The sequence below is a fragment of the Hippopotamus amphibius genome, chromosome 7 (genome assembly GCF_030028045.1).
Source record: "Hippopotamus amphibius kiboko isolate mHipAmp2 chromosome 7, mHipAmp2.hap2, whole genome shotgun sequence".
Lineage (NCBI taxonomy): Eukaryota > Metazoa > Chordata > Mammalia > Artiodactyla > Hippopotamidae > Hippopotamus > Hippopotamus amphibius.
In genome coordinates, this window is record NC_080192.1 from 6,206,312 (window position 1) to 6,232,488 (window position 26,177).

Consider the following 26,177-nt stretch of genomic DNA (forward strand, 5'->3'; position numbering starts at 1 on the left):
AGTTTGAAAACCGGAATTCAAAGGAGGAAACAGTCCAGAAACTTTCCAAAGTCACATGGTGGTACTGACAGGCCTGGGGCCACAGCAGTGACAAAGAGAGCCGGCTCCTTCCCCCTTGCAGGGACAGAGCTGCAGGCGCGCCGAGGGGCTGTATAGCTGGTTTGGAGAGTCAGAGAGGCTTTGTGGAAGAAGTGACATTCACTTATGCTGGCAGAGGAGTGGGAGGTGGCTTGGCCAGGCAGAGAGGGAGGGCGGAGTGCTGCAGGCCGAGCCTGTGCCAGGGCTCCGAGGTAGAAGAGGACGTGGGCAGAGAAGTCCAGGGTGGCAGGACCAGCGGGTGAGGGAGAAGGTGGCACACGACGTGCCGGGAAAAGCAGATGGGGGCCAGGGGACTGCGTATTTTAAGTACAGTGGGCGCCACGTTGGTTATTCAACGGGAGTGATGTGGTCAGACAGACACTTAAGATCTCCCACGGTTAGGGATGTCCCTGGTGGAGACTCTGCGCTTCCCATGCAGGGGGCCAGGGTTCGATCCCTGGTCGGGGAACTAGATCCTGCGTGCATGCCGCAACGAAGACGATCTCGCATGCTGCAACTAAGACCCGGTACAGCCAAAGTAAACAAATAGATAAATATTAAAAAAAAAGATCACCCACCGTTAAAGAGAGTGAATTGATGTAGGGCAGGGATGCAGCAGAGAGATAGGCAGTACTCGAGGGGGCGGGAGGGTGCCCAGATTGGGGTGGGTCCGCCCACCCACCTGTCAGAAGTCAGCTCCAGGGTCCCCGCGCAGGGCCACGCTCCCCGCTGCCTCGGCTCTCGCAGCCCCGGTGCCTGTCCCCGCGCCTGTCCCCGTGGCTGCTGTCACAGCTGCCATTCAGCGTGTGCTGCCTTTGTTTCCCACTTCCCCAGGATTCTCAGTCTCAGCACAGCGGGCACTTTGGGCTGGATGGTGTGCTGTGGGGGGCGGGGGCTGGCCTCTGCTCACTGGATGCCAGAAGCCCCCGCCCCCCCAGTCCCGACAAGCAGAGTGCCTGCAGAGGCTGCCAGATGTCCCCCGCGGGGTGACTCTCCCTGGCTGAGAGCCGCTGTGGGGACGACTGAGCTTGGGCTGGGAGCCGTCCTTTCGCCTTGTGTAGAGGATTCCTCTGGGCGAGGGGAGGTGAGTTGTTGACGTTTCCTGGCTCTGACAAGGGGATCTCTTCCAGGATTATGGCAGGAAAAGTGAAATGGGTCACTGATATCGAGAAGTCGGTGCTCATAAATAACTTCGAAAAGAGAGGATGGGTCCAAGTGACAGAAAACGAGGACTGGAATTTTTACTGGTAAGTATGAGAAGCAGGGTTTTGTGTTCTCCAAAGCCCCTTGATCCGCGTGATTCTTTCCCGTGCCAGAGCGCAGGTCGTCCTGCGCAGGCGCCTGCAGCCATCGTGCCGCCTCCGCTACCCTTTTCTCGTCCCGGGGCCCTTTGTGGGCACGAGGAGGAGGCCCTGGGTTAGTACCCGTGGTGGAGGGCCGCCCCCCACTCCTGTTTATCGAGAAGTGCAGGGAGGTTTCAGCACAGCTGAGTGTGGTCACACTCTGGGAATCTGGGTGAGAAACCAGCGCCCGCTCCCTCTGGTTAGTGCCAGGTCACGGTGATACCCTGTTGCCTGGCACCTCGGGGTCCGCTCTGGGACGTCAGCGTCCTGTGGGGTGGGGCTGGGGAGGAGGATGGGGAAAGGACTGTAGCGGGGGGCTCAGTGCTTCCTTTCGCTCCCCTCTCGTTAGGCCAAGGGGGTGTTGGCTGGACTGACTGATAAACCATGGGAGGGAGCGTTAGACTAGAAAAGCAGTGTGTGGGCACTGGGTCCTGGGTGCTTCCCCCCAGCCAGGAGCCCCGGAATCTTCCTGGACTCCTCTCCCCTCCTCTCACTGCCTCAGGGTGAGGTCCTGTGTCCTCCTCTGTCCAGGCCTGGTCTGCTCCCTCCCTCGCGGCAGCCTCCACCTCCCTGGTGGGTCAGCCAAAATTCCGACCCTCTGTAGCTCCTGGGTCTAGAGTGTTGCAGTGAACCTTTGAGGGGGAGGGGGTGGGTCGGGGAGCACGTCAAGGTCTGCAGGGGCCTTTTCACCCTGTACATCCCCACGCCCCACCCAAGACTCACTTTCCCTGCTGCCGCCTTGAGAGATGTTCCTCGGCCTCTCTCCAGCCACTTCCCTTCCCCACTACACCCCCCCAGTGCAGCAGACTGCACGGTTTTTCCTGTTGACCCACTGAGACTTTGTTTTACACCTTTGTACATGCTGTGCTTTCTGTGCCCCCTCCACCCCTCGTCGGAGACACAGTGCATCCAGGGGTTCGATGTCCAGCCCCGGGGGCCAGAGCCGTGCGTGGCTTCAGCCATGGCCCTGCACTGCCGTCTGTGTGGCTATTAGCAGAGGACTTGACCTCTCCTTGCAAATACAGCACTTTGAGGTCTCAACAAAGCAGTGAAACACAGAACTCGGGGCAGTGCCTGGCGTGTGGCGGGCGCCCCACCAGCACGTGCCGTCATTGTCCTCCGTGCACGAGCGCACCGGCCCTGGAGGCCACCTCTGCCTCTGCGCCCTCCCAGGCTGCTCTGTTCAGGTGCCGGGGCAGCAAATGCGGAGTGCCGTGGTTTGTGATTTCCCTGCCTGTCCCCTCTTCCAGTGTCACTGTGAACTGGACAGTGAGGACTGGCCTGGCTTATCTCAGCATCCCTGGCGCCTGGCCAGACCTGGGCACAGAGTAGGCCAGCACCAGCTCCAGCCGTGGATAGAGCGATGACCTAGTTTTGCTTCTGATAGCAGTGAAGTCACCTGCCCTTTAAACTGTAGCTTGGGAACTCCCCAGCAGTCCAGTGGTTAGGACTCTGTGTGTTCACTGCCAAGGGCCTGGGTTCCATCCCTGGTTGGGGAACTAAGATTCCACAAGCCAGGCAGCGTGGCCAATAAATAAATAAACAAACAAACTGCAACCTAATTTCCCTTCCGGCGCGTGGGTTGCAGAGAGGGAGGGCGTTTGTGGAGTAGTTCAGTGCCTGCACATGATTTAGTGTCAAGTTTACGTTCTTTCTTCTCAAAGGTAAAGGGAAATCATTTATCCAGAGCCCTGTTATCATGGGAGCTCTGAAAAGAGGGCTGAACAGGACAGTATTTTGTACTTGCTGTTTTGTATCCTGTGGCCCAGCGCCATGGGCCCAGCGGAACACAGTACGTTCTTCAGGCTTCTCTGGGCAGGTGGTCAGATGCCAGGGATGGGGAGGGGAGTGCTCTGTTCTTCACACGGGGAAGCGTTTGGAGCTCCTCTTAGCCAACAAGAGAATGAGAGAGAAGAAAAGACCTGAACAGTATGATAACTTTGGATATTTGATATCTTGAGAGCCCATGCTTTAAGCACTAAGTGTCACGTTGGGTCTTAAAAATTGGTTAGGGAAAAATATTGGAGACAACTAGACTTAACTGGTTGGGGAAAGATACATACATTAACCAAGTGGCTTCGGGTGCAGCCGTTAAAATAATTGTGATGATTATAAAGCAGTTTGGGAAATTGAATAACAATCAGTGTGAAGAAAAACATATTATGAAATTGTGTTTGTAGTCGGATAACAACTCTGCAGAAATAGCTTGCACATGGGCAGGAAGCAGAAGGGGTGTGAAACAGGTTAACAGTGACTGTGGTGGAGGCGGGGTATGGGATACCCAGCGCCACACTGAAGGCGAGCAGCAAACACCACAAAACGCAGGGGCTTGAAACAACTGTTTCTTAATGCACGTGAGTTTGTGGGTTTGGCTGAGCTGTTCTTTGGGTCCAGCGAGGCTTCACTGATCCCTCCTGGGCTCACTCACGCCTCTGCTGTCGCCTGGCAGATCAGCTGGGGCTTGGCTGGTCTAGGGTGCCCTCGGCTACGACAACAGGGGCTTCTCTCCACAGATCCCTCACATCCCTCCTGCCCGCTAGCCTGGGCTTGTGGTGGTGTCGGGGGCCCAGGAGGGGGTGGCAGCTCTGAAGGCCTTTAAGGGCTCGTCTCAGAAACGGCACACCAGCCCTTCTGCCATTCTTTTTCTGCCAAAGGAAGGCATTAGGTCAGCCCAAATTGAAGGGGAAGTATATTTTACTTCCTGGTGGGAGTTGTTACAAGATGACACAGAATATGGAAACGAGAGGGATGGAGAATTGGGGCCCTTTTACAATCAGGCTACACAGCAGGTGAATGTTTATCTGTTACAAAGGGTCCTTTGCTCCTTGGAGAAATGCGCAGTGCTGGGCCTCGGGAAGAAATGTGCACGCTGAGCTCGGAATGGCTTGTCTCATAGGAAAGCAAAGACGTCATCGACGCCTGCTAGTAAAACTCAGGAGACAGCTTGGAGAGTTCCTTCTGCCCAAAATAGGGACAACTGGAGCTTCAGTAAGAATAATTATAGCAGATTGAAACTCATGAACCTTGTTTGAATCTATGAGTCCATAAAAATGCCTCCCAAAAGAACTGAAACGAAACAAAGCCCCACGTATTCTGTGGCACGTTAAAACGGCCACAGCATTTTTGGGACCACTTCCTTCTGGAGGTGGCGTCTCTGTCCCTTCCCCCTGCCCTTGGGTGGGCTCTGTGACTGCTTTGACCAGTGGGATACGGTCAGTGTGATCCCTGTAGGGGCCCAGGCCTTAAGAAGCCAGCAGCTTCTGCTTCCTGTGTGGGAACCCCCCGCGGGAGCCCTGAGCTGCCACGTGAGAAGCCTGAGCATCCCAGGACTGTCGTGCTGGAGAAGTTGAGCCGCGCCCATCTTCCAGCCCTGCCCACCAAGGAGCCGGATGTGGAAGGAGCCTTCCCGGGGCCCCCAGACCAGCTGGCCGAATCCCACCCAGGACGCCGAGCCCTGCCCAAATTCTTGGTGCACAAAGCCTCGAGAGAGCCTGAAATGGTGGTTATGATGTTGGGTAACTTGTGTTGCAGCGATGGGTTCCCAGAACACGGCTAATCACACGTCCTCAGATGGCAGGGAACCAGCTCACTATTTTGAAAACTGGTAACAAGAAAGACACACATTCACTCAGTTTTCCCTGTGGGAACCGTTCAAGGGTTTTCTAAATTGTTGACGGAGGGACGTTTCTCCTTGTAGAGGTATTCCTGCCAATAAATGAAGGAGGGGTGAAAAAAGGAAAATGTCACCATTTTGCAACGCCTCACGAAAGAAGGGTCTAGGCCTGTGCAGGACGGAAGCTGCTGACCACAGGGTGAAGGGCACTTAAGTGTGGCCGGTCCGGACAGAGACACCTGTGCCGGAGTGTGGCGCTCGCTCCCGCTTCAGCACGAGGAAACACACGTAGAGCTCCTCATCGCTAATTTTTACGTTGATTATATGTTGAAATGATAATATTTTGGATATATTGGGTTGAATAGGGTATATTATTAAAACTACTTTCACCTCTTTCCTTTAACTTCTGTTTTAATGTGGCTCCTGGAAAATTAACTGCGTGACTCAGCTGTGGGTCACATTCTGTTTCTGTTGGGCGGTGCTGCTGATCCGTCACTGACATCCCGAAGGGAGAGGCTCCCGGGCTGGATGTCCCGGCCAGCAGGCCGTACACACCGCCCGGGACACAGCTGTGCCCCCCCTCAGCCTGCAGCTCATCGGACCTCTAGGTGTGACTCCCAGTTTACAGGGTGAAAAAAGAAGGCGTGTGATAGATGAAGCGGCTGTGAGAACCCCCACAGGACAGACACCCAGTGCCTTCAACACATAAATTGCATAGAGAACAGTTAAGGAGGGGTGAGGGAGAATGTATAGATTTAAAGAGATGTGAGACAGAACAACTAATCAGAAGGCCTGCCCTTATTTGCAAAAGCTGTGAAAAAATATTTATCAGACAACTGGGGAGATTTGAACACTGGGTGAGGTTTGATGATATGCAGGAATTACTGCTCCTGGGACTTCTCTGGCGGTCCCGTGGTTAAGACTCTGCGCTTCCACGAAGGGGACATGGGTTCGATTTCTGGTCAGGGAACTAGATGCCACAAGCGGCGTGGTGTGGCCAAAAAAAAGGGGGGGAAGTTGCTGCTCCTTTTTTTTTTAAGTTGTGATAACAGTATAAAATAGGATATCATATAATATAAAAAGGAGTCCTTAACTGTTAGAGATTCTAAAAGGAAGTATTTGGGATGAAATGAAATGATATCTGGGAATTGCCTCAAAATAAGCCAGTTCTTTGGGGTACAGACAAAACGAGACTGGCTTCGTGGTGACTGTTGAAGCTGGATAATGGGGTTCTGTTATGCTTTTCTCTCTACTTCTTTGGGTGTTTGAGCTTTCCCATAATAAGAAGGGTGTTTTTGTTTTGTTTTATTTTAATCCTTTTGTTCTAATGATTATGGAATCGAAAGAAAGCCTCTGGTTGGTGCTGTGGGGAGGGGGTGGGCTGGGGGCATGGAGGACAGAGAGGACCTGCCTTGTCTTGTGACTCCAGGGCTCCCTTGTGGGTGCCAGCCCTTCCATCTTTCCTGCTTCTCTGGGGGGCAAGTGAGGACGGACAGGTGTGGCAGGGAGACTGGCTTAGAGGATGGGAAGGAATCCGTTTCTCTCAACTCCCATGTCACCAGGTGCTTCCCAGTTTAGCTGGCCTGTCAGGAAGCTCTCCAAGAATACCAGGTGCCGACTCAGGCTCCTTCAATAACCCCCGGTGGGTTTCTTCTGTTTGTTTTAATTTTGGGGGCATGCTGCGTGGCACGCGGGATTTTAGTTCCCTGACCAGGGATTGAACCCATGCCCCCTGCAGTGGAAGCACGGAGTCCTTTTTTTTTTTTTTTTTAATTTATTTATTTGTTTACTGGCTGTGTTGGGTCTTCATTGCTGTGGGCGGGCTTTCTCTAGTTGGGGTGAGTGGGGGCTACGCTTCATTTTGGTGCTTGAACTTCTTATTGCGGTGGCTTTCTTGTTGCAGAGCACAGGCTCTAGGTGTGCAGGCCTCAGCAGTTGTGGCACGTGGGCTCAATAGTTGTGGCTCGTGGGCTCTAGAGCACAGGCTCAGCAGTTGCAGCGCACGGGCTTAGTTGCTCCACTGCATGTGGGATCTTCCTGGACCTGGGCTTGAACCTGTGTCCCCTGCATTGGCAGGTGGATTCTTAACCACTGTGCCACCACGGAAGCCCCAGAAGCACAGAGTCTTAACCACTGGACCGCCAGGGAAGTCCCTGGGGTTTTGGTTTTAAGGGGTCCCTGTCCTTCCTGATTTTGGGTGCAGATATTGAGTCAGTGAATTTCCTGACTTGAGTCTGACTTCATTAGTTTGATATCAATAATCAGTGTTATCGTTAACTGATAAACATTATTGAGCATCTACTCTGTGCCAGAGAGTACAGCCAATCAGGACACAAAATCAAAACAGCCGCTGCCTCAGACAGTTCAGGTACAGTCACCAGACACGCATCCGGCTGCTGTGGGCTGGGCCCCTCCTGGCGCAGGTGCCGGGCTGGGGACAGGTCAGCTCTGAGGGAGCGTGCCTCCTGGTCAGGAGTCCCCGGGCTCGAACGAGACCTGCCTCCACGTAGACACACTCTGAGCTTCGTCCCACACATCCCTCCTGTGCTTCTCTTTCAGGATGAGCGTGCAAACCATCCGCAATGTTTTTAGTGTCGAAACTGGCTATCGGCTCTCAGACGATCAAATAGTCAACCATTTCCCGAACCACTATGAACTGACGCGGAAGGATCTGATGGTGAAGAACATCAAGAGGTACAGGAAAGAGCTGGAGAAGGAAGGGAGTCCTCTGGCAGAGAAGGACGAAAGTGGGAAATACCTCTACCTGGGTTCGTGTCCTTTCCCCTGGCCTCACGTCTTAGGTAGTGGAGATTTTTCCCGCAGCGCAAGGCCCGGAGATGGCGACTGTTGGCTTTGAGGCATGAACAAGTTTGTGGGCACCTCTTTCATTCCAGGTGTCTCCAGGATGTGGGGGAGGGGGCTCCACTTTGGAATCTGAGTTTGTGTGAGTGCCTTGGGAATGTGCACAGGATGGGGTGGGCGGCACTCCCCGAGCTGTAAACTGCCGGGAGGGATCATGGCTGCGTGCAGCCGTGCCTGGGGAGAGCGTGTGTCCTGCCCCATCTGGTGAGAAAAGCTGGGCTGTTGGATAATTTCAGAATCCCTTTACACATCTGGGGAAAATTACGTAAGTGACCTCTCTGGGCCTTACTTTCCTAATCTGATAAATGGGAATGATTGTAATAGCTAGCTCACAGGTTGCTGTGGGGATGAAATGATACAGATCTGTAAAGGGCTTAGCACACAGCTGAAAGAGAGAAATTACAGGCAGGCCTTGGAGATGTGGTGGGTTCAGTTCCAGGCCACCAAATAAAGCAAATACTGCAATGGGAATTCCTTGGCAGTCTAGTGCTTGGGACTCCACTCTTCCACTGCCAGCGGCCCAGGTTCGATTCCTGGTCAGGGAACTAAGATCCTGCAAGCCATGCAGTGTGGCCAAAAAAAAAAAAAAAAACTCACAAAATTTAAAAAATAACGTGAATACCACAATAAAGTGAGTCACATGAATATTTTTGGTTTCCCACTGCATATAAAAGTTATCTTTACACTAAACTGTAGTCTGTCAAGTGTGCGACAGCATTATGTCTTAAAAAACAATGTACATACCTTAATTTAAAAATACTTTAGGGACTTTCCTGGTGGTCCGGTGGGTAAGATTCCTCGCTCCCAATGCAGGGGATCCGGGTTTGATCCCCGGTTGGGAAACTAGATCCCACATGCATATCGCAACTAAGAGTCCACGTGCCGCAACTAAAAGATCCTGCTAAGACCTGGTGCAGCCAAAATAAATAAATGTTTTAAAAAATAAAAATACTTTACTGCTTAGAAATGCTAACCATTATCCGAGCCTTCAGAGTAGTAAGATCAGAGATCACTGATCACAGATCACCACAGCAAACATAATAATTATGAAAAAGTTTGAAATGCTGAGAGAATTACCAAAATGTGACACAGAAACAAAGTGAGCAGATGCTGTTGGAAAAATGGTGCCGATAGACTTGCTCCACGCAGGGCTGCCTCAAACCTCCAGTTTGTGAAAAACGCATTCTCTGTGAAGCGCAGTAAAACGAGGTGTGCCTGTGTTGTAGCGGGATTAAGCAGGGAGAGTCCTTGCCCTGTTAGACACTGGGCGGGGGCACGGGGTCGTGAAACAGGCCTTGTGGAGGCAGTGGCTGTGTTTTTCTGTCCGTGGCCCCCAGTGGGCTGGCTCATCGTTGTCCCCCATCTGGTACCCTCAGACTTCGTCCCCGTCACCTACATGCTGCCCGCCGACTACAACCTGTTCGTGGAGGAGTTCAGGAAAAGCCCCTCCAGCACCTGGATCATGAAACCTTGTGGCAAAGCCCAGGGAAAGGGCATCTTTCTCATCAACAAGCTCTCGCAAATCAAAAAGTGGTCCCGGGACAGCAAAACATCTTCGTAAGTGGGAGACCCTGTTCCGTGTGCTTCCCAGCCAGCCACGTCATATTGTCCTCAGTCCTTTGGCCACAGCCGGGGGGGCCCTCGCTTGCTTTTCCAGGTGGGCAGCGTTTGTGCAGGTGCACACGGGGCGGCAGGGCAGGGCTCTGTGGCCACAATAGCATCACCGGTCATAGACTCTCCCCTGGGGATGGTGGGTAAACCAGCGTAAGGTCACAGGAGCAAGGAGTCTCTCCGACTGCTCTTTGTCCTGAAAGCTGGGGGGAGATGTCTCAGGCGGCGAAGCACGCGCTTAACACCAGGGTGCTTGGGCTTGGCCCCTGTCCGACACTCACTGCCTGAGAAAATTTTGTTGTGTAGACTCTTAGGTTCTTCATCCGAGTAAACGGGGGACACACGTAGCACCAGCCTCACGGGGTCAAGGTGGGGCTGGACCAAGTTAATCCGCACCGAGCGCCGGGCAGGGTGTGTGGCAAGTGTAAGAGAGGACCCCGCGGTGGTCAGGTCAGATCTCCTTCTCCGGGTGGGGGCTCTTGGCACCAAGGACACCAGGAGATTTAGTCTGAGGCTCACCCTTTGCCCCTGCGAGGTCCTTAACTGCCAGGAAATGCCTAGAGGCCACCGTCAGTGCCTTCCTTTCTGGGTGGGCCAGGGGCCCCCCTGACAGGGGTTCCCAGGAGTGGCAGGACGCCTCCTTGTGTCCTACATTTCAGTCTGACTGCGTGAGGCCAGCCCCTGGGGGTTCCTCCGTAGGTACCACCACCCCCACCCCTGTTTTCTCCCTAGGAACTGGCCTCACTTAATGAGAGGCAGCAAGCTTGTCCCCAGCCGACTAAAGACCTGTTCTTGCCTTTTTTAAATTTATTTTCTTGAAATCTAGTTCATTTGCAGTGTTGTGTTAATTTCTGCTGTACACTTGCAAAGTGATTCAGATGTATATACATATATTCTTTTTGATATTCTTGCCATTATGGTTTATTGCAGGATATTGATTATATCTCCCTGTGCTACACAGTAGGACCTTGTTGTTTATCCATCCTCTATATAATAGCTTGCAACTGCTAACCCCGAACTCCCAGTCCATCCCTCCCAACCTCCTCTCCCCTTGGCAGCCACAAGTCTGTTCTCTGTTAGAGACCTCTGGTCTTTGCATCTCACCTCGACTTTCTCTGACGCACCCAGGTTCATGACTCAGTCTACCAAGGAAGCCTACGTGATCTCTCTGTACATTAACAACCCATTACTAATCGGGGGCAGGAAGTTCGACCTGCGCTTGTATGTTCTGGTGTCTACGTACCGACCGTTGCGCTGCTACATGTAAGAGCCAGAGTTGTTTCCATTCTTTAGACTGTGCTTTGGGAGTTCCTCGGTGGTCCAGTGGTTAGGACTTGGCTTCCACTGCACGGGGTCCCACTGCAAGGGGCCTGGATTCGATCCCTGGTTGGGGAACTAAGATCTTGCATGCTGTGCAGTGTGGCAAAAAAAAAAAGACTGTGCTTTGATGCGATATGTTCCTTCCTACTCCTTGGAGCCCTTGCAAGGGTTGGTCTGGTGCAAGCCTGGCACGTGGTCCATGTTGAGTAAGATAGTAACTTTGACACTAATGTGAATCTTGAAAATAAAAAGCAACTCTTTTAACCTTGCAAACATACTCAGAGAAAGAAGCCAGACACAGAAGGCCATGTGTTGTATGATCGCATTTGTGGTACACCCAGAATAGGCAAAACTGTAGAAACAGGAAGTAGAGTAGTGTTTGCCCAGCACGAGGGTTGGGAAGTGACTGCTGATGGTCACAGGGTTTCTTCTCCTGGTGACGCAGATCTTGTAAAAGCGATTGTGGTGATGGTTGCACAACTCTGAATATGCCCAAAACCGTTGAGTTACATGCTTGAAGTGGATGAGTTACATGCATATAGATGATATCTTAATACAGCTGTTATATAAAGAGAACCATAAAAAACTAACAAAGCAGCTCTTTAAAAAGTTTAGAACAAAAAAAGCAGAAAATGTGTTACATATTGTGTATGCTTGTCCTCAGAGTATTGAATTACCGTGAATTCCCACTTAGGTATAAACTTGGATTCTGCCGCTTTTGCACAGTAAAATACACCCCGAGCACCAGCGAGCTGGATAACATGTTTGTTCATCTCACCAACGTGGCCATTCAGAAACACGGGGTAAGTGTTGCTTTGCCCTGGAGCTTAAGGAAATGGACTGATTTTGTGGGTTTCTTTGTTTTTCTATTTGCAGGAGAGGGTGGGTGGGTGTAGGAGTTGTATTTAAGATGCCCTGGCACTGGTTGGGAGGGGCAGCCCCAAATATCCAGTGCAGTTGTCCCAAGAGCCGCAGCTGAGTACCAGCGCGGCGTGGGGGTGGGGCCCTTGGAGAAAGAAAGTCCCACGTTCAAGCTCTGTCTTTCTAGTTCTGTGACCTTGGGCAAGTTCATTGAGTCTCAGAGCCCAGGTCTCTCCGGTTGTAAAAGGAGGTAATATTATGACCTCACGGGGCTGTTGGGAGGATTATATGAGAGGGCTCGGGCCTGGTCATTCAGTTGTAGACCAGATACTCACTGAGCACCTGTCTGGGTTGGTCCCATGCTAAGGGCTACAGGGATGGGCAGAAACGTCCTTCTTCCCTGCTCTCCTGGGACCTAGAGCCTGTGGGGGGAGGACAGTCCTCACATAATCACACACCAAGGAATGTGTCGCCACAAACTGAGACGCACGCTCTGTAGGCAGAGATGCAGACCTGGAGGAGCTTGGGATGAAGGAGTCCAGGTGGTCGGAGGCTGCCGAGCAGACGTGGGCTTGAGCGGAGAGCTGCAGTCTGAGCAGAGGTTCCCTGGGTGGAGAAGCGGAAAGAGCGTCCTAGCAGAGGGCACAGCACAGGCAGGAAGGAGCATCTCAGGAGCTGAAAGGAGTCAGGGCATCTGGAGCCCCCGAGCCAGGGTGGTGGAGTGAGAGGGCCCTGGAGAGGCCAGCAGGGGCCGGGACACGGGACGTCGTGGGTTCTGTGCAGACTTTGGGGCTCAATCCAGTTCTGGTGAACAAGCCCTGAAGGTCTCACTTCTTTATGAAAGACTCTTTTGTTTGGATCCTGCCTGAATACCCTGGTCCTTTTTATCATTTCAGTAGAAAGAGAGTAAATATTGATAGAAAACAATCTTTTCTGAGTAACTTACTGAAGGGTTTGGTCAGACCAGCTTGGGCCCAATCCCACGTCCATCACTTACCCTCTGTGTGACTTGGGCAAGCCACCCAGCCTCGCTCTCAAACAGGAGCCCCAGGTTTTTTATCTTGCTGGTCGTGAAATGGCGTGATGATGGCCACCGTTTACTGAGGGTGGCAGCTGGCTTCCATGTGAGGCTGACCCCAGTTCACCTGCCCATCAAGTTTTCCCGAGAGCAAACTGGGAGAGCGTTGTCGTTACAATATTCACAGTAAGAGGAGAAGGGGTGACTCGGCCAAGGCCTTGTTCGTAAGAACTGGGAAAAAGATCTTCCAGGTGACCCAGCACAGAACTTACCAGCACTGACGCCAGACCCTTTGTACCCACGTAGCACATTTCGTGAAGTCTGGGTAGGGCTAGGAAATGACAGTGACCGACCTTGAGTCCACTTGGTGTCCTGAGGACAGTGCACAGTGCGTTGGCCTGCAAAGCCACCTCGACCTGGGGGTGCCCCCCTGAAATTGGGAGGGTCCCATTTGATGAGCCTTTTCAGGACGTCAGTCACAGGGTCACTCTTTCCATCAGTAAGGAACAGAAACCATTCTTTTAAAAAGACGGAGAGAGCAGAGGCGGTACTTCAGCCTGGCATCTCTACCTGCGCTGGAAGCAGCAGTGCTTTCCATAGTCTTCCTATTTGTCAGTGCTTCGTAAGAGAGTGCTTACTGCGAGAAACTTCAGTTTCAGCCCTGAATGAAAGCTTCACGTTGCTCTAATATAGCATTGCGTAGAGAATAGATACTATATTGAGCACAGAGATGCTGTGAACCCCTGAGGGCCCCTGCGTGCCACCCCGCACGCTGGGGCAGGTTGACAGGACACATGCCCGCCCCCAGGAAGCTCAGAGTCCAGCTGGAGGGGCAGATTGCCAAGGACGGACTGCGACGAAAGGTCAGGAGATCTCAGTGCAGTCTTGGGAGTGCAGAGTGGGGGTGGGGGCCTCCTGGAGGCCGGATTAGTCCTGACTGCCAGAGGGTTTCCCGGGGTGGAGGATGCTTTTATATGTAAACACAGTCTGCTTTGAAAGAGTAGGGGTGGGTCCTGAAGTGCTCCGGTGTTTGCAAGTTGATAGGAGAAAAATGTTCTGAGATAATTCTGATAAAATAAGGCTCCACGGGCCAAAACTAGATGTGTTTTGTATCTGTACTTTGTATCTATACCTTTTATATCTATGCATGTGTAAGACAGTGTTTTGCATAAAGTGTATACTTATGCCTCTGGGACCTTTTTTTTTTAAGTAAACAAATTTTTCTTGATAGCAAAGAGAGTGTGACTGGTCAAGGAAAGATAGTGCTGGACATTGAGCCTGTTTTTTCCTATAACTTATTTTAGGGATACAAGTCCTTTTTTTAGGGATACAAACCCCGAGTATATATTTGAGAGCCTGTTTGAGGTGAACAAGCTTGGGCAGCTCCGCTTTTAACGTATTTTATTAAGAACTGACATGTGAAAGGAATTTGTCTCTGACCTTGAAAACATGTTTTTAAAAATATGGATAATTCTCTGCTTGTATATGTAAACAGAGTCTGCTTTGAATTCGTTCCTTATTAGGCTGATTATGTTTTAGTTCACAGTTCTCAATTTTATACTTAGAAAATGAAATCCCAGTTTCATAACTTTCTAATATAGTTCAGTATTTTCTAGCTTTCTGCCTCCAAAGAGGCAGCGTGTGGAGAATTAACATTCAGGGTGAGAGAAACAGAGCACTGAACTGGCATCAGAAAACCTGGCCTAAGGTCCCAGTTCTGTCGCAGCCAGGATGAAAGCTTGGGCAAGTAAGGGGCATCTCCGAGCCCGAGTCTGTCAGAGAGCTGGGGCGCTGTGAGGGAGGTTCACGTGTGGGGCTCTTACATGGTCGTCCCCGGCATGGTGTGTCCCAGGTTGGCTTCTCTAGGAAACAGAGGCAGAGATGAGCGGGCAGGAGGTTTACTGGGGCAGCACCAGGAGTCGCGGGGAGCGGGACCAGGAAGAGGGAGGGTCAAGTGGGAGGCAGTTGCAGCAGGGGCCCCAGCCGACCCCAGCACGCTGTGCAGCTGGGTGGCCCTGCAGAACTGTCCCGGATGGAGACGGACCACTACCCTGGCACCAACCCCTCCCTGGCCATGGGCTGCCTGAGGAGGGGTTGGACTAGGCAGGTCCTTCTAGCCAAGGGCACCTCCCTGAAAGGGTCTCTGCTGGAAGAAGGAGCGCCGTGGTCTTGAAGGGTACCTGGGTGGCGCGCCACAGTACGTGCTTTAAGGGAGAAAGCGTTTAATTGGGAGAACACTGCAGGGTCGGGTACAGCCCCAGTCGGCCCTCTGTATCTGAGGGCTCCACATCTGTGGATTCAACCGGCCGTGGATTGAAAGTATTTGGAAAGGGACTTCCCTGGCGGTCCTTCCACTGCAGGGGGCGAGGGTCCATGCCTAGTCAGGGAACTAAGATCCTATAAGCTGCACGTTGCAAACAAATTTGGGGGAAAAAATTCCAGAAATTTCCAAAAAAGTAAAACCTGAATTTGTTGCTCGATGGCAACTATTTACATAGCACTTACATCATGTCAGGTATTATAAGTTATCTAGAGGTGATTTAAAGTATATGGGAGATGGATGGGATGTGTGTAGGTTACAAGCAGATGCTAGGCCATTTTATATAAGGGACTTAGGCATCCAAGGATTTTGGAATCCGAGGTGGGAGTCCTAGAACCAATCCTCTGCAGATACCAAGGGGCGACTGTGTTTTAAAAACATGCATGTGTAGGAGGCCCAGGTCCCATCTGCCTTGTTCCCGGGTGCCTGCCCCACACGGAGGGGCGCACCAGGAAACGCTCAAGGGTGAGAGCAAGCGCTGGGTTCCTCTGGGTGCATTGCCTGGGGCCCCGCCCCATTCTCCATGGCCAGGAGGACTACAACCACATCCACGGGGGCAAGTGGACCGTGAACAACCTGCGCCTCTACCTGGAGAGCACCCGGGGCAAGGAGGTGACCGGCAAGCTGTTCGACGAGATCCACTGGATCATCGTGCAGTCCCTGAAGGCCGTGGCGGTCAGTCCCAGGGGCGAGGGGAGGGGAGGTGGCGAGTCCCAGGAGCGTGGGGGGGGCGGGGGCGGCGAGTCCCAGGAGCGTGAGGAGGGGAAGGTGGTGAGTCCCAGGAGCGTGGGGCGGGGGTGGGGCGGGGTGGGGGTGGGGGGTGGCAAGTCCCAGGAGCGTGGCCGTGGGGGAGCCCCAGGAGCACAGAGAGAGGGGAGGCTACCCAAACCTGGCAGGAGTTTGGGATTTGGGGATGCTGGTGGTTCTTCTGCTGAAAATACCTGTTTTTACGGTCTCACCTCCTGCACGTCTGCCAGAGGCCAGCGTGGTTTCGGGAAGGGAGAGGGGCCAGCTCCCCGCTGGTGCTGCTGTAGCCATGGCCCCGGGGCTCCCGCAGAAGGGCAGGGTCCTCCTGACGTGATCTTCGGCTCCTCTGTGCCCACTGAGTTGAGAATGAGTGTTTTGTCATAAGCTGATGCTTTGGAGACGGACTTTTCAGCAGCCTCCTTATTTTTAGGCTGCCTGCTTTGCTGTTTCATAGACATTTAGGGCTGGAGAGATCTTTTTTTTTTACTCAAGTTTCATATCTGTTGGCTGGTTTGAAGCTTTTGTGTTTTGTTTTACCATTCTAAAGCACGTGTGCATCTATTTTCAAAGGAAAAGAAAAGAATAAACCCTGGAGCACCAGGATGCAGGCCGCTATTTTTAGTGCAAAAATCGGTGGGCAGACTGGAGTAGGCGCCCACACACTGGAGTTGAGGGGCTGTGTAAGAGCTTCACTCCCCGGAGTTGGAAACACCGTGGGGAGATTGCTGTTCTGGAGAAGGTGTGATGTGGGTTTGGCAGTGAGAAGGATGTGTGTGAAAATATTTATGTGAAACCTTCTCAGTAGAAGATTAAGGCCTTCTCTTTTTCTTGTTTTGGCCGCACCACGTGGCTTGCAGGATCTTAGTTCCCGGACTAGGGGTTGATCCCGGGCCCACGGCAGTAAAAGCACCAAGTCCTAACCATCGGACCGCCAGGGAATTCCCTCTCCCATTTGTATCTTTGAAAATGCCAACATATAGTGATTCCCCTGGACGTGAAAAGCTTTGTTGAAACACCCTTGTAAAGAAAATTACAGACAGGAAAGCTGACCCTTCGGTGGACACCTTGGCTTTCCCGTGTCTTGAATCGAGCTCTTCCTGTTTCACCAAGCGCTCATGGACCCTGCCTGTGCCTTCAGTTTGCGTCTCGGGCTCACAGGGAGGACTTGACGGGGAAAAACCCAGGGTCTAGTTAGTCCAGTTAACTGTTGGAGAGAGACGTCTCAGGGCCACGCTCCACGTCTCTTCCGTTCCCCACGGAAGCCACGTCTTTAACCTCGACGCTCGGGTGGGAGGTCACGGTGGGGATGTGTGGGGAGTCCTGGGCTCAGATTTCAAGTCGAGGCCACCACGTGGCGCCAGGTGACGTGGCACAAGTGCCCACACTCTGTGGGCCTCGGGGGCTCCTCCCTGAAATTGGGATCACGACCCCCATGTCTCGGGCTTGTGTGAACATGTTCCACAGAGGCTAACTTACGGGCCGAGACGGTAAATGCCGGCGGCTGTAACACAGGCGACGTGGAAGCCTTAGTGCCTGATTACAGCAGCGCCTCCACTCCCTCCCTGGCCCGCTTCAGCCTCCCTGACTGGCAGAGCTCTGAGAAACAGCTGGCTGACCAAGAAGAGCTGTGTCCTGGCCCCAGGTGTTCAGCCTGTCTCAAGGCTGGATCCTCCGGCAGGTGCCTCAGAGCATCTCCCCCTGGGCCTCAGCCTCCTGAGCTGAAGAGCTGTTGGAGTTCTAAGGCGCTGAGGGTTTGGGGAACAGGGATTTATTTATTCAGTTTGTATTCATTTAGCAGGTATTTGGTCACCTTGTTTTTACCAGGTGTGTTGCCTTCCGGGAATCCAGGGGAGAGGCAGACAGGGACACAGTGGCTGCGTGACTCGTGAGAAGGACCCCGTGCAGGGTGTGGACCTCGTGGAGCTGGGGGGTCTCATGGAGAAGCTAAGAGGCGCATCTTGGCAGAATGCTGGGAGGGCCAGAGACAGCGGGGCTGGGGGATGACAGCGGGTCAGTGACTTCCTGTTACGTAGAGGCTTTTGTGGACAGTGGTGTGAGCACTGGCCACCTTAGGATAGCAGGCTTTCAGTGGAAGTGCACTGATTCCACTACATTTCCACATGATGAAGCAGCACCCCCCGGCCTGGTTTTCCTCCAGTGAGTGGGGCTGCACTGGGCCCTCCCCCTCAGGCGTTTCCTGTCCTAAATCCAGTGTTTTAAGTAGAGTCCACACCCTCACTAACCTATAAATAGGCCTCACTGTCCTCACGGTCGTGTCTGTGTGCCTCCCTCGCATATGGGGTGTAGGAGTCCCCGGGAGCCTCTAGCCCGGCTGCTGGGCCTCTCCTGGAGGGTGTAGTCCAGGCAGCCTGCGAATCTGTGTTGTAAAGAAGCGGCTGGTGGGTTTTTTATGCCCTTGGAGAACAGTTTATGAAATGGAATTAAAAATTAAGAAGAGGGACTCCCCTGGCGGTCCAGTGGTTGACGCCGCACTTCCACTGCAGGGGGCACGGGTTCGATCCCTGGTCAAGGAACTAAGATCCTCGCGTGCCACAGCACAGCTGAAAAAGAAAAAGAAGAATATCCAAAAGTTTTAAGTAAATGGATTTGACTTTTGTCACAGAGAACAGCGGTTCATAAGCTGCATCCCATGGGGCCTGTGAAGGGACTGACAGCCCGGTGGGCTCTGAGTGTGTGTGTGTGTGTGTGTGTGTGTGTGTGTGTGTGTGTGTGTGTGTTTTGAGGCTGTACAGGCCAGAACTCCGGGTGCCTGGGCTTCCACCTGGCCTGTCCACCCCGAGGACAGTCTGTGCTGATGGAGACGTTCACTGCTGGTCGTCAAGCCTCTAATGAAGGAGACATGGAGACACAGTGATTGCTCCACAAACCCCCTTGCCAAGGTCAAGGGGACCGTCCATCCCTGACCTTGTGGGAGGAACACGGGAAGGGAGGGGGGGGGGGGGGCGGAGGTGGGGAGCTGCTGGTCACAGCAGTGAGACACTGAGCAGCACCACCGTGAGGAGGTCCTGTGCCTTAACGTCCTGCGTCTCCGTCTCCACGATGTGGTCTTGGCTGGGCCCCCCGACGCTGGCTCTGTAACCCGCTGGTCCTCTCCCTGCAGCCCGTGATGAACAACGACAAACACTGCTTTGAGTGCTACGGCTACGACATCATCATCGACGACAAGCTGAAGCCCTGGCTGATCGAGGTACCCGCACTGCGCGTCCTCCCGGTGCCTCTGCCTCGGGCTCTGAGGCCCCAACCAGATGTTTCCCAGGCCGGGACGGGGGCGGTAGGACGGGGGCAGATGTTCAGGCTTGCTCATGGCTGGGACATGCGCACACCCCCGGTCTCTCACCCCCAGAGAGCCCAGCCCACAGGGCCGGAGCTGTCCTCCCCTTCCACATGGACGCTTCCGAGTGAGCCCAGCCCCGGAGGCCCTGCCCTGTCCTCTCGGGGGACACTGTTCCCCTTCAGGAAAGGAGCTCACAGACCCGGAAGCCCCTGGGAGATGGTTGTGTACTATCTAGAGATAAGGAACGCTGTTCTCTTGGGATGAAGGCGTACTTTGGAAGTGGACTCATCTGCCTGTTTCAAGACGTGGACAGGATGCGGTGATGGCTGCTCTGGAAAGGGCGAGGTGCACACACCCTCTTCCTGATGGCAGCGGCAGCGGGTGCTGGCACACCCTCCTGAGGCCCAGGCGCGGAGCCCCCCTGGCCGGGTGGTCCTGCGTTGCTCTGCTGCCCAGAAGAGGAGCTCAGGCCTCTGAGGGGTGCAGGTGTCCACTCTGTGGGCTCATCTCCCTGCGAGAGCCTCTGAGTGCCGTGTCCTCTCACCACACTCACGTGTCCGGTTTCCAGCCAAAGCTGAGTCTCGAGCAAGTCGTCGTGAGTGGTCCCTTGTAGGGAAGTCAGTGGGGATCCTGCAGGGAGCTCCGGGAGAGCCAGGTTATAGGAGGGAGAGCTGTGTGTGTGCGTAGGTATATGTACATGTAAATAGATAGGTCAGTCCTATCTACATAGATATAAAATATTTATATTTTCTTTTCCTCCATCTTAAACAGAGTGACTTGAATGGAAGTCAAGCTTTCCTTGGTGAACTGGGATCTTAATTGTGAACACTAGTTCAAAAATAACAACAGGGCTGAACTGTAGCATATTTGTAATAAGAATTACAGTGTGATATGATAAACCACAGTGGTAATTTCAAGGGCACCCAGGGTCCATACCTCCCTGCCACCCTGCTGGCACGCTGCTGGCACGCTGCCGGCAGCGCAGACACACAGCGTGACTGTTTGGGAGAAAGCTGAACAACTTGCCAGTCGCCACCTCTTCTCTCCCACGGCCTGGGAAAACAGCCAACCACGGTCATGACGACTGTGCCTGAAATAAGCGTGAATAGGTACTGACTGAGGGCCCGCGGGCCTCTCCGCAGAGTTAATGTCTGCATTTTAACACGTGGATTTTGTGACTTTGCTTAGCTCCTCAGAGGCCTCTGGGACTAATTCGCCGTTTACCAGATGGGCGCTTCCTCTGGTCAGAACGTTGCTTTGTTGGGGAGGCGCTACTTACTCAGGGTCCATCACCCTTTACTTCAACCCGCGAGGCTGCTTGGTCAGGGTCCGTGGGTCACGGACTCCAGCAAAGCTCCGGGCAGCGTTTTGGTGCCGAGGACAGAGCTTATCACGCAGGTAGACGCTGAAATTACGTTTGTGATGGGCGTTGACCCAAGATTTTTATTTGTGTGGTGACCGATCTGTAGCTTCTGTTCCTAATCCTGACCTTAAGCATCCTTTACATTTCACCCGACAGCTAAGGAAGTAGATCAGGAGGTGCTTCCTGCAGGTGTTAGGTGTGAACAGCGTGAGGCCCAACCTCGCCTGCACGGCGGGGCGGCCGCTGCGCTCGGGGAGCGAGGGGTCCCGGTGAAGGACGCGGTCTCCTCCTCCCGCAGGTGAACGCGTCCCCGTCCCTCACCTCCAGCACGGCCAACGACCGAATCCTGAAGTATAACCTGATTAACGACACCCTCAACATCGCCGTCCCTAACGGCGAAATTCCAGACTGTAAATGGAACAAGTCGCCCCCAAAGGAAGTCCTTGGCAATTACGAGATCCTGTAAGTCTGTGCGTCTGTGCGCTGGCCTCGCGTGTGTCAGATGGCGGGGGAGGGTGCCAGGGCCCACCCGGGATTTCCGAGGCATGTGTGGACTCACCTTATCGGGTAGACTGTTGTGTTTGTTGGTGTTATGGGATGGGCCTCGTTGGGTGCTGAACCAGGTCTCTGTCTAGCCTTGTGCATAGGAAACACTAAGGAAGCATTTGCCATGTGAGCGGCTGGGGCGGGCGGGAGGCGGTCCCTCGCCGTGGGGGTGGAGCAGAGGCCGGCCACGCCCTGGCCCACCCTGCAAGCTGTGTCCCACTGAGGTCCTCCTGTGTACACCTTTAAATGGGGATAACAGTGTGTCTTACAGGGTTGGGAGGAAAAGAAATGAGCACAGTAGCATTTGAGGACTTGACACACACGTTACCACGTTTCATTTTCCCAAAAACTTGTGAGCCGAGGGTTGTCAGTGGCTCCACTTTACACGTGTGGAAACAAGGGCTCCAAGGGGTTACGTGGCACGTTGGTGGTGACGTAAAGCAGGGGAGGGTGAGAGCCCATCAGGAGGGCAGTGGTTGTGTGAGCGGGTTCCTTCTCACCATAGAAGCATGAGTGGGTGCTAGAAGGACTGACCCGGCGCTGCGCTGGGGCCCGGGAGGCCGTGGGAGGACAGCGAGGCCCAGGAAAGGGTGTGTGATGTGATCTGTGTGAAACAGGCAGTGGTCCCCGCGCCCCGTCCCTCGCTGTGACGGGCATTTCCACGTGGGGCGGCCGCTCAGGGTGGAGGGGCCGGGAAGCGAGGAGGGACACGCGTCAGGGGGTCCTCACGGACACGGCTGCTGCAGGGGGTGCGGGTCGAGGAAGGGGAGCCAAGAAACGGGGGAGCTAGCACCCCACCTGAAGGACTCAGAATGTGAGGGTCACGTGACGTGCTTCTGTAAAAGTAAACAGACGTCGTGAACTTAGCGCACAGATCCCAGGCTCCCGGCGGGTAGCACTGCCGGCCTGGGGGTGTAAGTGTGCAGCACGGGGAGGGTGGAGGGGAGTCCACAGGGGCAGCACTAGGGGCCTGGCTGGGGGGTCGTGAACTGAAAGGGCGACCTGTCGGCTGGTTGGTTGTGTCCTCCGGCACATCCGCTGCCCAGGAGAGGTACAGGGTAGACGGGGTGGGGGGGGACGGAAGTGCCCGGGGTGGGGTGCTTGCCAGGCAAGGAAGCAGCAGGGTGTGGGCAGATGAGGACAGTGCAAGGGGAGGTGGGGGTTGTGGGGTTGGGGCTGGGAGGAGAAGCGGCAGAGGTCAGCGTGTGGCTGGCGGCCGAGGCTTTGCAGGGGGTGTGGTCGCCGACCATGACAAGGTCGGGTGCCTGAGCTGGGGTGGAGGACGAGGTCGTCGGAGAGGGTGATAGGTCAGGGGATCGGGGGCTCGTCTGTGTGGCCGCTGCAGTCGCCAGCCACAGTGTGCTGAGAGCCTGAACCTGAAGGAATCAGGGGCAGTGACCTGGGGGGTTAGAGGTGACCGGCAAGGCGGGGTGAGGGGGTGGATTCTGCTGACCTGGGGAGGTTTGGGAAGGGGGAGTCCCCTCCAGACCCAGGGGCATGATGGGTAGGGGAGAAAACAGGCCCACTTGGGGCTGCAGGGGAAGCCAGTGTTCAGAGCAGGAAGGTGAAGGGGACCTTCCAGGATGAGGTGGAGGACGTGGGGGGCTCTGTCCGTTACTGACAATGCACAGAGAGTCTGAGGGCGCAGAGGAAGAGTGTGGAGGTGGGGCCAGGTTGGGGCCCGTCCAGAGCCTTGGGGGTTGGCATCATGGGTGGTGCAGGGTGACGTGTGGGCGGTGGACGTCAGGCTGTGATGAAGGGCCTTGTGGGCTCAGTGCTGAGACAGAGGCGGCTGCACGGGGAAGGAGTCTGGCCAGGGGCTGAGTGGGTCCCCCTTCATCCAGCTGAGGGGGGTGGGGAAGCAGGCTGAGGGGAGCCTGTGGGGCCCTTTGCCCCCTGTCAGCCCGCTGCCTCCTTGAGGGAGTGGGCAGATGCTCCACTTCCAGATTAAGGTGCAAGGGTCAGAAGCCTCTCAGTGCTTTTATTTTATTTTTTTTAATTTTTTTAATTTTTTAAAATTAATTAATTTATTTTATTGGCTGTGTTGGGTCTTTTTTGCTGTGCGCGGGCTTTCTTTAGTTGCGGTGAGTGGGGGCTACTCTTCGTTGTGGTGCACAGGCTCCTCATTGCCATGGCTTCTCTTGTTGCAGAGCACGGGCTCTAGGCATGTGGGCTTCAGTAGTTGCAGCACATGGGCTCAATAGTTGTGGATCACGGGCTCTAAAGCATAGGCTCAATAGTTGTGGCGCACGGGCTTAGTTGCTCCGCAGCATGGGGGATCTTCCTGGAGCAGGGATTGAACCCGTGTCCCCTGCACTGGCAGGCGGATTCTTAACCACTGCGCCACCTAGGAATCCCCTCTCAGTGCTTTTAGTTGAAGAGACAAAAAGGTGACGCCCTCCAGCCCCCAGTCTGTTCGGCTAGCCTCTCTCCCCAGATGAGGTAATAAGGAAGAGTCCAGTGCGGGGCCAGTGGTTCTGAGTCCTTCTATTCAGGACTTGCTCCCCAGTGCTTCAAATGACCTGTCAGAGTCCCGGGTGGGCTCACAGCCATGGTGCCGCGCGGGGAAGAGGGAGGACCTGGGGGAGGAGGGGGGGAGGGCCCTGATGTCACGGGCGCCGCCCTGTCCTCCTGCCGTGCCAGGCGCTCTGCATTCCACTGAGAGCTCACAAGACCCTTCAGGGCGTCCCGCCGGTGCGGCTCCTTGCCCGTGGACACGCCCCTAGTGTGGCCCAGAAATAGGTGCTCTTGCCGCCGCCCCAGCTTCCCGGCCCGGCCTTAGAGCCACGGGGCCTGGTACTTGGCGTCTGCTCCCTCCAGGGCCCAGTTCGGAAGGTGCCTGGTCTACTTTTACAGCTTTTAAAAAGTGCTGTTCCGAACCCTGACAACGAGTGGATTCTGCCTGTGAAAAGCCCAGGAGAACGTTCTGCCGGCACGGGAGGGGCCTGAGAGAGCCATCGGGTGCCCCGCTCTCCCCCACGTGCGCTCCATCTGTGGGCACATCATCCTGGGAGCAGCCCCACCCGGATGCCAGCTGTGTGCCTAATGCTCATTTCTGTTTGTTTTTAAGCTGCACAAATGCCCAGTAAATCTGCGGGCCCGCCTGTGGGTCTCCCCTCTGCTTTTTCAGCAGGTTCTTACTGCACGCCCCCCACCACGAGTGAAATGCTGGGGATGACCGTGCACCTCCCTGGGGGTGGGGGGGGGTCACTCCAGGTGTTTGGTCAGTAATGCAGACTCGGTGCGGGCAGTAGAGTGACAACGTGTGAACAGGAGTCCCTGGGGCCGGGGGGCCAAGGCGGCTTCTGGGAGAACCCCCCATAGGCAGAACCGCCAGTGTCCCTGGGGAGTCCTGTATCCAGCACCGTCCATCTCTCCTTAGGGAGACGGGGAGGGGGGTTCCACGAGTTGTGGTCCAACATCCCGTCTGGCAGAGGGAAACCCCGTCGTGCCTGCCTGCCTGCCTGCCACGTAGATAACACTCAGCAAACTGGCCTTACTCCTCCCCCACTCCCCGTTCAGCCCCATTTGCCACCAGAAGTACAATGCAGAACATGTTTCCTTCAGCCTCAGACATCTCTAACCCACACTCAACCCACAGATTTTGATTCTGGGAATAAGCTTATAATGGAAACACACCCTCTTCCAGAAGTCAGCAAAATGTAGCTAATGCTGCATAACTGAACATCTTAGTACCTTCTGCATTTGGTGTGAACATCTTCACATGTAGCAGAGGGTCCTCAGTCAGGGCGTGGCCAGCAGCAACCCTTTAACAGTGGACAGAAGCTTCACACTCTGAGCTACAGGGTAAAAAGTTCCAAATTAGGAATCCGAAGTCCTGGGTTTTATTTAATCCTACCTCTGCCACATACCAGCTGCGTGACCTCAGCACGCTGAGTAAACCTCTCTGAGCCCCACGTTCCTCAAACAGGAAATGGGAGCCATAATACCTCCCACTCTGAGTCAGGAGGGTGATGTGAAGCCGTGGGGGGATGGGAGACTTCGTCCGCTGGAGTGTGCACAGTGCCAGGGCCCGCAACAGATGCTGCGGGTTTCACCACCCTCCTGGGGCACCTCTTACCCAGCAAGAAAGGCCAGGGATGCCATAATGGTCAGGGATGCCGAGGTTCTAGGCCGGTTCTTTCTGATGCAGAATTCCAGGCTGTGCTTCCTCCCTAGGCCATGCTTCAGCACTACACAGGCCTGGTGCAGGAACGGCAGCTTGTGGGGGCGGCCCCGGCCTTCCCTGTGAGTGAGCGGCTGGGCCTCTTCCTATCCTGGCCTCCTCCTCCTGGGCAGGTCACTCACACCACACCCCACACCCTCGTCTGAAACGGGCTTAGTCATACGCGCCCCACAGATGCTGAGTGAGATGCTGTGTGTAAAGGATTTCCAGACATCACATCTCTTCCTCGCTGCCCTGATGTCTCATTCCTTTCCTTGGGGTCATTGCCAAATTCAATCTGGTGACCTGTATAAAATGCCCACCGCAGGGGGTGGGGACCGTCCACAGTAAGTTTAACAGGGTGGTACTCATATGGTCTGCGGCCTGGGGTGGTGTTTGGTGGGCTGCCAAGGCCACCTGCTGGCCAGGCGGGCTGGAGGCCTGTGGGACGGAGCCAGGCTGCTTCTCCGGGTGGTGGGGTTTGCCGTGCTGCAGCCATGGCGACACTGCCGCTGAGTCTCGGAGATGTTTCTCTGTTCCTAGGTACGACGAGGAGCTGGCACAGGGCGACGGGGCCGACCGAGAGCTGAGAAGTCGGCCGGGCCAGTCGCTGGGGCCCAGAGGAGGCCGATCGAGAGACTCCGGGAGGACCGTCCTCACAACCTGGAAGTGACTACCAGCGAGAGCAAGACTCCGGCCTGGACCCGGTCAAAACCTGTCACTGCGCCCACCCTTGCCGAAGACCTATTTTGGAATTTCCTTTTTCTAGAGCTTTTGTCCTTTCCTAAACCCTGTAAATAAATAAAGGTACTTCTTTGGAAGGTTAAGGAGTCTGTTATTGGGGAAAAGTCCCTGTTTCTTCTTTACTGTCACACTCACAACACTTCTGACACCAGTTGTATCGAGATTTTTCCCCACACCAAGCAGTTCTGCTGTGGTGCTGGGTGTCCTACAGTTTAACTCAGTTCTGACACCGTCTGCCTGGTGATGGGGTCGGATCCCACAGGGTGAGGCCTCGTCCCACAAGGCTGCCCC

General features: G+C 54.4%; 1 protein-coding gene across 3 annotated transcripts in view; it reads left to right on the forward strand.

Annotated features, from left to right (window-relative positions):
- TTLL1 (TTL family tubulin polyglutamylase complex subunit L1) overlaps nucleotides 1-25,969 on the forward strand; it is a 35,594-nt gene extending 9,625 nt beyond the window's left edge. For 2 of the 3 annotated variants that reach the window (XM_057743579.1, XM_057743577.1), the window contains 9 exons: nucleotides 1,209-1,325; nucleotides 7,594-7,802; nucleotides 9,273-9,453; nucleotides 10,636-10,770; nucleotides 11,522-11,630; nucleotides 15,558-15,701; nucleotides 18,895-18,981; nucleotides 20,730-20,893; nucleotides 25,686-25,969. In XM_057743579.1, the coding sequence (XP_057599562.1) occupies nucleotides 1,213-1,325; nucleotides 7,594-7,802; nucleotides 9,273-9,453; nucleotides 10,636-10,770; nucleotides 11,522-11,630; nucleotides 15,558-15,701; nucleotides 18,895-18,981; nucleotides 20,730-20,893; nucleotides 25,686-25,815 (1,272 nt within the window). In that variant the 5' untranslated portion in view covers nucleotides 1,209-1,212 and the 3' untranslated portion in view covers nucleotides 25,816-25,969. The remainder of the gene's footprint in view (nucleotides 1-1,208; nucleotides 1,326-7,593; nucleotides 7,803-9,272; nucleotides 9,454-10,635; nucleotides 10,771-11,521; nucleotides 11,631-15,557; nucleotides 15,702-18,894; nucleotides 18,982-20,729; nucleotides 20,894-25,685) is intronic. The other variant, XM_057743578.1, reaches the window with a different exon arrangement.
- Nucleotides 25,970-26,177: the final 208 nt, after the last annotated feature.